This window comes from Trachurus japonicus, chromosome 17, assembly GCF_045865225.1.
Source record: "Trachurus japonicus isolate A0001 chromosome 17, Traja_1.0".
NCBI classification, from domain to species: domain Eukaryota; kingdom Metazoa; phylum Chordata; class Actinopteri; order Carangiformes; family Carangidae; genus Trachurus; species Trachurus japonicus.
Window position 1 is genome coordinate 12,772,273 of NC_140923.1, and position 12,329 is coordinate 12,784,601.

The 12,329-nt window shown below is 41.7% G+C and overlaps 1 protein-coding gene across 3 annotated transcripts in view; it reads left to right on the forward strand.

Moving 5' to 3' along the window:
• Positions 1-12,329, forward strand: part of ak5 (adenylate kinase 5) — a 114,707-nt gene that overhangs the window by 20,498 nt on the left and 81,880 nt on the right. For all 3 annotated transcript variants that reach the window (XM_085804232.1, XM_085804233.1, XM_085804234.1), the window contains exon 6: positions 7,860-8,051. In XM_085804232.1, the coding sequence (XP_085660358.1) occupies positions 7,860-8,051 (192 nt within the window). The remainder of the gene's footprint in view (positions 1-7,859; positions 8,052-12,329) is intronic.

Consider the following 12,329-nt stretch of genomic DNA (forward strand, 5'->3'; position numbering starts at 1 on the left):
GTGCTGTGATTATGCACATTGATGCATTTCATCTGCATAATAAGATAATTATATAGCAACAGCAACCACATTACGAGCTCTCATTACTGAAAGTGCCTAGAACAGGTTTATTTAAACCATATACCAACTGATTAACCTGTCAAATACTGTGTTGAATAATCACTTAATCATATGATCTATATACTGTAATATAAGAGCGAGGAAACTCTGCATTTCAAGGCTGCAGCATTATATAGAGAAAAACTACTTCCATTCATTCATTGCTTATCAACAGATTCACCAAGATTAATTTTCGACAGACTAATGTCATCTCAACTGGACTCAACCCGAGTCTACAAAAAAAAAGAAAGAAAAAAATGCTGCATTGCATGACGCTCCTTTTACAAGCAGACCTGCTGTGAACTGTCCCAGTGGGAGCTGGTTGAAGACTCAGCTCTAAACTCTTCTCCTCATCATTAGCAGCAGCACAACACTTAACACCAGTGGAGATGAGAAGAAGTAGAAGAAGGAGAAGAAACGCTGAGGCAGTGAAGGAGAAGCTGCTGTGATTAAAGGTGGAGGCCCCTGAGGCAGAAAGTTACACATTCAGCTGCAAAGTCACACACAGTCTGGAAAATTTATGAAGGCACATGAAGCTGCAGGAGCCTGGAGTCCTGGCACTGGCAGGGAGATTAGTGCTGACAGAGACAGAGTCTGATCGACACTGACAGTGAATACAACAAAAACATGGCAATACCAATGATTCACAACTAGGGATGTCACGATTACAAATTTTCTTGGTACGATTATTGTCAGAGGAATAATCGCGGTATTACGATTATCACAATTATTATGCATTAGGCTAATTAATTTCACAACACTATGAATGTGTAAAATCAAATATAGTCAAAATATAATTACATTACTCATTGTTTACACAAAATATTTCAAATATCTATGAATATATGACCAATTATTAACCCCCCAGGGGAAATGTTTAAAATATTCAGGTCATAAATTGTCATCTATACCAAATGTTTACATTTATTTTAATCATTTTTTGTTTTATTTTGTGGTTTTTTTTAATACAAATGACACACTAACATTTAAATTCCTACCGATTCAATGTTACGTTAAATAAATGGACCAGTTTCTGTGCATTCACCTTTATTTTTGCGCACATCTGCCGATAAGGTTCCAACATCATCTCATTTGGGAAGTGACGGTATTTAGGAATCTTTACGATTAATTAATTGTGGCGTTTAATACCACGATTAATAGTGAAAAAAAGTTATCGTGACATCCCTATTCACAACATGGATCTGCAAGTTATTTTTTTGATTTATACTGTGGAATAAGAAGCCTGGACACATGATTCAACAAAACACTGAGTTATTACCTGGCAACACGGTCGGTGACGCAGTAGCCAGCACAGAGTTAGTGTGTCCTGTGGTTTCCTCCCACCGTCCACATATACATGCAGCAAGGTCTAAATTGGCAAAGGCCTGTAGGTATGAATAGGAGCATGAATGGTTTTTTGTCCATTTGCTTTTGAATTCATCCCTCGGGGAACTAATTTTCTGATGAGTCTCTTAAAAACAAATCCTGTCATTGCGGAACAATTAAAATTCAGCAGACATTACAAAAATGGTCAAAGTGTCATTTAATGCCCTTGGGTAAAAAAAATAAGGAGAGTTCATAAATCCAGAATGCCTTATTCTTTTGTTTGAAGCCAATAAAAACATAATTTACCGAGCCAAACCCTGGAGTCTGAGCTTCAGCTGTGTCATTGCTGCACTCTTGTTTTGCACTGCTGCTCAGGCTGGAGTTAGATTAATGATCTGTGTGCTGAAGGACGACTCAGGACTGTGCCCACTCTCTGTTTTGTAGCATCAAGCTAATGTGGGCTCATCATGCAGACATAGCCCACAATTTAAATTCCCAAACTGTAACTTTACAGTTTGGGGGGGGGGGGATTGCCTTTGAAAGGGCCAAATCCTGAATTTCCGATGACCTGCACACAGACTATCTGCTGCTTTAAAGGGGACATATTATGGAAATATCACTTTTTGAAGGCTCTTTATAGGCTATTTGGGTGTTTGTCTTGCCTTCCAGCTTCCAAAATGTGAGAAGTGACAAAAAAAAAATCTGTAATTTGCAGGCTCCCTAAAATCCATGGTTTTACGAGCTGCTCCCTCAGTTATCTGACAATTATGCAACTAGTTTTCGAATTTGCATAATCCCACCCCTACCTGGGACTGGTAGAAGGGGTGGGGCAAACAGTGGCTCATTTGCATTTAAAGGGACAGGCACTGAAACCAGCCGTTCTGAACAGGGCTGTTTTGAGAGGATGAAAAGAGCTGTGATGTTTGATCCTTGGGGTATTTTGACTGAAGCATGTCACAGACATGTCTTTAAGACACCTGGGAACTATTTTAATTTGTGGAAAAGCGGCATAATATGTCCCCTTTAAGCGTCAGACAGTGCAGCTAATAAAAGTTCACTTTTTAGATCCTATATTTCCCAGCACTGTGTAAGCTCAGGGGTGACTGAGAGATCCTCTGAGGACCCACGGTATCCATTTTCATTAGTCTCCCCTCGCTCCATGATGCTACTCTGCCCTTTACAACATCACAGCAGCCATTTCTGAGGCTTTTCCTATGGGCCTCTCAGCAAACGCCCTGCTCCTCTTTATAGCCGCCCAGAGAGACCGTCTATCCCTTCATCGCCCCCTCAAGCTCTTTCACAAACACTCCTATCGACTAAGGAGGTGTCTGTCTCTCTATTTATCCCTGTCAGTCTCAGTGTGTGGGTTTCTGAGTTCACAACACACGCAAATCCATCAATCTTTGTAACTGAATAATCATCAGTCGAGTCTTTTATCAAGGAAAATAGCTCCAGTTCCTGAGGACTTGCAGCTTGTCTCTGTTTGATGTCATTAAGTCTGACAAAACAAGTGAGTTTCTCATCAGCTGTGCCAGTGGGACATTGATCAGTTTGCGGCATGAAATATGTCACCTTGTTTCTCGTAAATAACAATTGTGAAGGGTTTTGAAAAAGTGGCAAAAAGAAAAAGTAGAGCAGCTGTTGTTGTGCTGTGCTGCAGCGAGATCGAGGTGCACACATCATTACTGTCCCTGCACATTCCTCTCAGACAGCGAAGAGGGAAATTACACATTACGCTTTGAGAAGAGTTTAAAATTAATTACTGCATATTGCAAGCGCACACAGCTTCATCCACCTCCTCCTGTGAGATTTCTCAAGGCTTAAGGGGAAAGACAGTAATGTTATATAACTCGTCTTGTACAAAGCTCTCCCTGCGTTACCAGACCAAAAAAAAAAAAAAAAGCTTTTTCACTTCTTTCATTTCCTGTGAGGTTACACCGAGATATGTCTTCGCTATGAATAAGCAGAAAATAGGTGTGAAAGTGACATTTACCAAATCTGTTGAGTTTACAGATGAAGACTAAAAGGCTCATCCTTCACTGGCTTTAGCACACAGATTAAACCAAAATCATTTCAATACTCATAATCATAATAAAGGTGGATTAGAGAATCTCACGCCGTGGTCAATTTACTTAAGAAGTCAGAATTCAGAGCTGGAGAAAAACGTCACATCCGAGTTGACCACGTTCCAGTTGGTGACAAGTTGGAAAAGCTGCTGATTTGCTGTTGCAAGAATTGTTAACTAATATCAGCCGATAACACCACACTACGGGATAGTTTGAGCGGGAAAGCAACATAACAACATGTCTACACTCTACAGTATTGGTAGAAGTTGCATTTTACTGTTGGTACGACTAATTTAACGACACAACAATAAGACTAAGTGGATGATAAACAGTGAAATCGACAGCTTTTATTCGCTGTTGATGCACAGAGCAGCCATCTTGGACTGTGAGTTCAGGGTTTCCAAATTGTAATTCCAACTTCAGGGACCATAAGACAAGGCAAGGCAATTTTATTTGTATAGCCCATTTTTACAAACAGTTTGTCATCGTAACATCCTCTACCCTCAAACCCTCACATCGACTGAGGAAAAACTCCACAGAAAACCTTTTTAACAGGGAAAAGTTGGAGGCTACTGATGACTGATGACAGGCTATTTTGATTTCAGTGAATTAGTGAATAGTTTGTCATTTTTTCAAGCAAAAATACCAAAAATGTTATGTTTCCTGGTCTTTAAATGTTTTGTGTTATATGTTAAAAGAATTTGCTGCTTTTCTTTGTCTTATGTAATAACAGACAGAGAAACGAGGATTATTTACCATTGGTTAAACAGTAAAAGTAAGTTCTGTCACCTCAAAAATGCTGATGGGCAGTCGATTTAAGAAAACGATTATTTCATAAATTAAAAAATAATGCTCAAACAGATCAGTAGCTAATGAAAATAACTGCCCAAGTGGCTATCCGTAGGCTCCAAGCATACGGATATCTACTGTAAGTGCACTGGTTTGGTTCTGTTTGTTAGGACGAGTTAGATTAATGCCATTCAAACCTCACTGCGACATCTGAGACATGGAAGTCTGTTGTCCTCCATTAGACCTGCAGGACGGCAGCTCGAGAGGAAACAACCCCAGCTACAAACCGGGGTTATGGAGACAGATTGAGACGCCGGATAGTCTCTACACACTTACTGTAGGACGAAATTAACCTACAGTATACAGCAAACAGTACTCTGGATTGATGCCCACATTCAGGTCTTTCATCATGTAGCCTATACCAGTTTTGACTGTTTTGAACCCCAGAGAGGGTCAGATTCATGAGGAAAAAACTATTTAACAATTAGCTCCACTTTGAATAACTGGAATAATCTGATACGAGGCTTGTTTCACTAAAAAAGTGTGAATGTTTTAGATTAATTCCCACAGCGTTAATGCACACAGACTGTATTTTTGAATGTGGGGGGAAACCATATCAGTATTATGTATCTAAGGTTGCAGCTTATCAAGGATGTTGACTTTCCTCTGAAGCTCAACAGGAAGCCACATTTTTCTGTATATCAGTTGTTGAACCTCTGCCATCAGTTTATTTCTCAGGTTTTTTTTCTTCTTTTTCTTCTTTTGATGGAGAGAAGTTAGCAGAATAAGCCTTGGCACAGTGATCAGGTCAACATCTCAACACCTGCCTGCTTATGTCCTTATAGCCTATATTTAGCACCGTGCGTGCGAAGTGGCAGCACAAGAACAACAACTATCTTTCTTATCTTTATCTATCTCGCTCATGTGGAGGATGGTACATTTCTCGAGAAACCTTGATAACTAAGAAATTCTCATTAGGGTTAACTGTGGGGTCTGTCTGACTATACAGTAGCTATAATCTGAGTGAGCGTGGTTACTATGGAAACAGAAACTTTTCATTTCATCAAAACTGAGTCCTGTTTGCCGGAGTGGCATGCGCCTGAATAAACAGCAGCACCGTGGGAGCTATTTCTGGCTCTGGCAGAGCTCCAGATCAAACGCAGGACGACTCTGGAGTGTTCATCATCATGTGCATCTCATCCAACGCAGGAGCAAAACAAATGACAGAGCATGAATAGTTATAAACCACTTTTGATGCTTTTTATAGAGGAAAGCCCCAGCTGGTGGTGGACCGGGTGAGCAGATGTCAGGTCCAGGATGAGGAGAGCTTTTAAACACTGTGACCACCAGAGCCATAGAAACCAAGTTACTTCATTTTAATGTTTGCATTAGATTGATCACTGTATCCTTTACTCAAAGGGATAGTTCAACATTTTGGCAAATTGGCCCATTGCCATAATGCCTGTAGTCTTAGCATTAGGTTCGTTATCTTTAATTGTCGGTGCAAGCTATTTTTAGAACGGCGGAGCAGAGCCGCGAGCTGCTCAGAGCTACGCTACGGAGGATCATGGGATTTCTTGGTTTCCCTCATCAAAATCATCAAATACACAATCCAACAACTCCAAAACGCTCTAAAACAACTCTGTCTTGTAACGTTCTGTTATTATCTCATAGCGTGGTGAATGTGCAGGTCACAAAAGCGTTTTGGAGTTGTTGGATTGTGTATTTGATGAGTTTGATGAAGGAAACCAAGAAATCCCATTAGCCTCCATAGCTCTGAGCAGCTCGCAGCTCTGCTCCGCCGTTCTAAAAATAGCTTGCACCGACAATTAAAGGTAACGAACCTACTGCTATGACTATAGGGATTATGGCAATGGGTCAAAATGTTGAACTATCCCTTTAACTTTGAAATACCAGGTGCACACGTCAGTTTGTGCACTGACAAGGAATGTTTTTGTGTGTTGAACTTTGTAAAACAGAAGCGGTCGAACTCATGGAGCAGCACAAATTAAATCTCTATTACTCAGACCGGTCAGAGCTGCTGCTGCTGTCTGACCTTTACCTGTAAAATGAGAATAGCTAATTGTTTATTTGCCCTCTATAATACCTTGGTAACAGGTGGCGGTAGACCTGTCATAGATATTTCATCACCATCTCATTGAACTAACTTTAGCAGAACAATATCGCTGTGTGCAGAGTTTGATGTTGATGTGTGATTATTGTCTGTACGTGTTCAGTCAGACTCACTCTGCAGAACAAAGCTCATAAACTTCAGTGGGATGTTTCCAGCCTTTGTCAGATTTTATCATTATAATTGAGTTTCTTTAACAATATTCAGTACATGATAACTTATTTAATTGCATATTACAGTAAGTTGTGAAAATGAATTAAAGCTGCACTTATCTGTATTTTCATATCCACAATAAATGTAATTACCATGAAAAATGTTGCTTATAGTGACAGAACAGTAGATTATCTTGATTTTACAGATCTCCTTTGCTTTACGAGGCATTTCAGCATTTTGATTTTACATCACACAACTTTAATATGTTGGTTGTCTATCACTGCCCTCCTCAGTTTTGTCTACAGGTATAATATGCAGCTGTTTTTAATAAAAAAAACTCACCACACAGCAACGTGGTGATGATAGTGGTATTGCAGCAGCTAAAAGTCCAGATATTTTTCTCAAAACTAAACAACCAGTGGATATTTATCAAGAAAACAGACATTTTGCTGTGTCAGTGTTGTGTTTTGACCGCTATACCTTTGAACACGTGTCTACATAAACTGTTCGCAACCATTTTTATGCATCAACGGTTCATAACTGTTGCAGAACGAGCTTTAAAATGAGCATTTGTGCAGCAGAACAGGTGAAAAACTGAAAAACAAATAAACCAGAGAAGAATTATTTACATGCCAAGTAATCAGTTTTCTGATTGGCAACAAAGACTAATGAGCAATCACAGCATTATTCACGCACACAGATGAAATGGAGGGGATGTCGCATCCTGAGCCGTTGAGTGACGTCTTCTTCTTTACGTTTGATCTCTAAATAGAAACGCTTTTGTCACAGTTACGGAAAGAGGCAGCGTGAGTGATCGTATTTCAGGAAGTCATTTACTGTTACGAAGTGATTTTTAAAATATTTTTCATGTGGTTTTGAGTCGGCAGAAACAAAGAGAAGCCGTGTGTGAGGCAGGTAATGATGCTCTGGTCTCCTGTAGGGAGAGCACGGTGTCGTCACACTCGTATTAAAGCTACAGAGCAGCTGCAGCTGACATCAGGGCTTCAATCTGAATTCTTCACTCCACTGATTCAATCCAGGGAAATTCAGGTGGTAAACGTTGCTATGAATAAAAAAAAGATATTCAATCTTTTCAGACCTTGCTGAGAGCTAAGTGTTTATTCTTCTTTAAATTGAAGTGTTGACATTTTTGAACTGAGTGCAAAGAATTTAAAAATGAGACTGACCCTGCGCTGGTTCACTGGTTTTCTCTGGATCAGATTGAAATGGAAAATGAAAAGAAAAGATTGAGCTGAGTGTGTCGTATAGTGACGCCCTCTCCCTCCTCTCTTTAGATCTGCACTCCCGACCTGGTGGTGTTCCTGGCCTGCACCAACCACCGCTTGAAGGAGCGGCTGCAGAAACGAGCCGAGCAGCAGGGACGACCCGACGACAACCCCAAGGCCATCGACCGCCGCCTGACCAACTTCAAGCAAAACACCATCCCTCTGGTCAAATACTTCCAGGAGAGAGGCCTCATCGTGACGGTAAGGCTGGTACTGGAATATGTTTCAATCAATCAATCAATTTGTTTATTTCGGGCATGTCAATTTAAATCATCATCATCACACTTCATCTTAGTTCAAGTAATACAATACACATGGCCGAAAGGGAAAGCGGGAGAAGCAAAAGCTTATCTAGTCCCGCCCCCATTACCCACAGAATAAAAATCTTTATCATAATAATTTCTTTTCTTTTTGCTTTTTTTACATTTTGGTATAACATTCTTTAACTTATGACATTTTGACATAACATGTTACAGCAGTAGGTAGTATACAGAGCTGAAGTTTAGCTCTAGACAGTACATACAGATTACGTGTGTGTCTGCACATGTGTCCATAGTTGTCCGTCATGAGTGAGCAACAGTCTCGTCTTGTAGCCTGACATGTCACAAAGTCACAGAATGGTCCAATCGACAGAGAGCAAAAGTCCAGTGTACTTATTATTTGTTGGGATGGTGTGAGAGCCCTTTTATGCCATTTTCTTTTATTCATCCATCTCCTCTGCAGCCTTCGCCGCATTTAACTTCGCCATATCCTCCCGAGTTTTGGCCACGTCAGCTCGCATTATTGCCACAAATTCACGTTTACATTACACCTGTGTACGTCTCCAGACTGTGGAAGTGTGTGAAGCACATCTGAGGTCAGATCCCGTCACTCACATCATGATGGAAAATAGAGATGGGAAAGATTTTATTGTTTACGACTCCAGGCGTCATGCATCAGCTGTCTGATTACGATCCTACAGGGAGCAGGACAAACTCAAACTCACAACACCACACTATTGAATTGAACAGGTAATATGGGTTGTTTTGTTTGGATATATACTTCATCATCACCAGTGAACTGAGACTGCACACCAGGAGCACTGAGACATTTCCCAGTGGCCTGATGGTCGTTCTGGTCGTGAACAGTCGACTTCATCGGCAAAAATATAGCAAATCAGAATCAGAATCAGATGACGGATTAAACAAATCCACTTATCTGGTAACCAATGTAACCACAATGCTCTGTGAAGCACAGCCGGCGTCTTAAATCCGCAGCTGTTAAATGTGTTTATGTGGAAGCTGCAAGAAAAAAAACAAAAGTGCAGTTTGCACAGATGCAAAATAAGCAGCATTCAAGAACGCTACAGTTTGCTGGTAGAAAAAAACAGTACATTTATGTAGTCACGGGGCACCGTATAGCTACAGCACTCGTTCCCCCAGTGGCCCTTTTGTTGTAAGTCATTCCCCCCTTCTCTGCCTCCCTATTTCCTGTCTTGCTCAACCATCCTATTTATTGATAAATTGAATTAAATTAAAAGAAAAGTGTATGTGTGACCGACGTTGTCTGGCTTGCCCTGAGTGGGTTTCGAATCCCGGTCTCCCGCACCGCAGGCGACGATGCAAACTGTTTCGCCAAGAGGTCAGTGACCACTTGGCAAGTGGGTTTGCACGTTTTTTTATGGGTGAGTGAGTTTAACTTCAGTTCCGCTAACCGCCACGCGTTGTCACTTCTCCTCACTGGTACCTCGTGACTGTGGCTATACCCGCGGACCTCCGTTACATTTACGTTCATATTTCTGTGTGTATAATGTGTAGGGTAGAAGCTTCGAAGCTTTGTTCGTTGCCATGGTAATCGATCATGAAGTCCGTGAGCGATTGTTTTTTTTTTCTTCCTTTTTTCCTTTTTGACACCGGTTCTCATCGGCAGTTGTTACATTAAAATGACATCCTGGCATCCTGGAAACCTGCCTGGTTTTGGAGATACGCAGCCATTACTTTCATTATTTCCGCTACGGTCGCGCACCCCCCCGGCCGTTGAAGCTTCGATTTTTATCGATTTTATGTCCGCGAAGCTTTGATCATCAAAATATGATAATCGGGTCAGCCCTAATTATGTGGTCGTACTACATAACCAAGGTCAAGTGTGTTTACTGACAACAAAACAGGCTACAGTAACATAACTAACACAGTCTGTGCAAGACAGTGATGTTTTTGCCGTGTATGAGCGATATCAATGACACCTAATGTAGTTCATGTCATAAACACGTTCTAATTTTTATATTTTGGATAAGCCTACTCCGCAGTTAACAGAGTTCTCTAATTTATAACTGGAGTTTTAAAGCAGAAGTAAGTGGTCCGGTCGTTTTGGCTAATGCTGCGTTCCAGGCAGGCTTTTGAAACCGTAAATTACAGCTTCAAGTCACGACTTACGACTTTGTAGCGTTCCAGGCAACCCACTCGTGTTTTTCCGACCTGTTTTACCTGTGAAAGTCACTATAACGGCCACTCGTAACTTCCGACCTGTGAACTCGTACCAGATCGAACTGGTACGACTTCACAGGTCGGAAAAACACGAGTTACGGGTTGCCTTGAACTAGTGTTGTCACGATACCAACATTTTGGTACCGGTATCGGTACCAACATGTCTTTCGATACTTTTCGATACTTTTCGGTACTTTCCCAAATAAAAAGAGAATACAAAAAATGTCATTATTGGCTTTATTTTAATAGAAAATCTTAGAACTATAACATATGCATCAGTAAATAATCAGTAAATCAGTAAACAGTTACTGATGCTGCAGGATTAAATGTCCATCTACAGTATATTAATCTGAACTCTTCCTAAATTAAAACATTAGTGGTCTGTTGAATATGAATGAATATCAACTTGTTTTCTTTGCATTATTTGAGGTCTGAAAACACTGCATCTTTTTTTTATTATTTTGACCAGTTGTAATTTTTGGGAGAAATTGTTCTCAGTAGTTTATAGAATGAAACACAAACGTTCATTTTACTCAAACACACACCTATTGTTTCCCATACGTAGACCAAATTGATTCTGCCTCCCCCCCCCCCCCGTTAATTCATCTCCACGTCGCGCTCCTTCGCTGTGCTCACTCACTCACACACAGAGAGAGAGAGAGAGAGAGAGAGACAGACAGACAGACAGGGAGAGACCATGCATGCCAGTGGTGATCCGCGGTAAAAACAAAACTTATAAACCAGCAGCGTTTGCATTAATTAATGAGTCTGTGGCGGCCGTCTCTCTCACACACACACACACACACGCGCACGCACACACACAGACACAGGCACATGGACAGGTGGCGCTGTAACGGTAATTTAAAAAAGCGCCTTGCTTCATTTGTGACTCGCTCACTCGCTCGCCTCGGCTCAAATTACAATGCGGCAACCTCACGCGGCGACGTCACCGCTGCCGGCGGCGCAAAATGAAAGTACCGGTCCCATCTAAGCACAGTATGGTACCTTTTTAAATGCGTCAGTACCCCGGTACCACTCTAGTACCGGTATACCGAACAACCCTACCTTGAACGCACCATAACTTTTTGTCAGTCGATGGAGTTAGCAGCCCCCGCCCTCGTCATGGATCTATTGGTCCTCGTCCCTACGTCGCCACATTCACGCGCATCCCTTGGCTGCACACACAGAGAGGACTGCCCCTTTATGCCGTTCTCTCTCCTCATTGGATAAAACTTGTAGGATACAAGGAAAGTTTTCTCCTCGGTTTACAGCAGAGCGACTGAGTGACTGAGAGACCTGTGTTTCAGACCAAACACTCTATGTAAGTGATTGCTGTCGGAAGATATAACTATTTAAGACTTATATTAACACAAAAATATCGCTTACTTCTGCTGTAACTGTTCGATCAAAAAACAGGGTCAGCCAACAAGATGTGGTGGTCTGTGTGGTCTGGAAGTGAGTCATTGTCCCAGTCTGACACTGGTCGTCTAGTTAACATAACTGAAGCTAAACCTCAGGAGGAGGCGCAGACCAAAACACCAGTCTTTTCCAAACTGTATCCGCTCCGCTGCCGCTTCTTTCGCGAGCTGCCAGTCAGAGTCCTGTTGCTGTTAATTGGAGGCCGCTGGGATCTTCTTAGATTGTGTAGCTCGGTGCAGAGGGGGCATCGAGTCACCCCGCGGTATGTGTGTGAGGCGGGTGCTAATAGAGCTATCGACTCCTGCAGCCAACAGGAAGTGGCGGCCCACGCTGCCGGCGGGAGTCTCATTGATCCGTCTGGGTCTCGGCGCTGCGTCGTCTTCTTCACAGCGGAGGGGAAACACCAAAGAGCCGCTCCACTGTGTTACTGCGCCGCTGTGGATCGTTGTCTTTAAACCAACACACATGGGATCATCTCCAGAGAATCTCCCATTGATTTTAAAAAAGGAAAACGTAGCAGGATGTGTCTGTATAGTCACGTATAAAAGCATAAAAGCGTTTCTTCTCCAAAATCTTAAAGCATCTCATCTATTTTTCA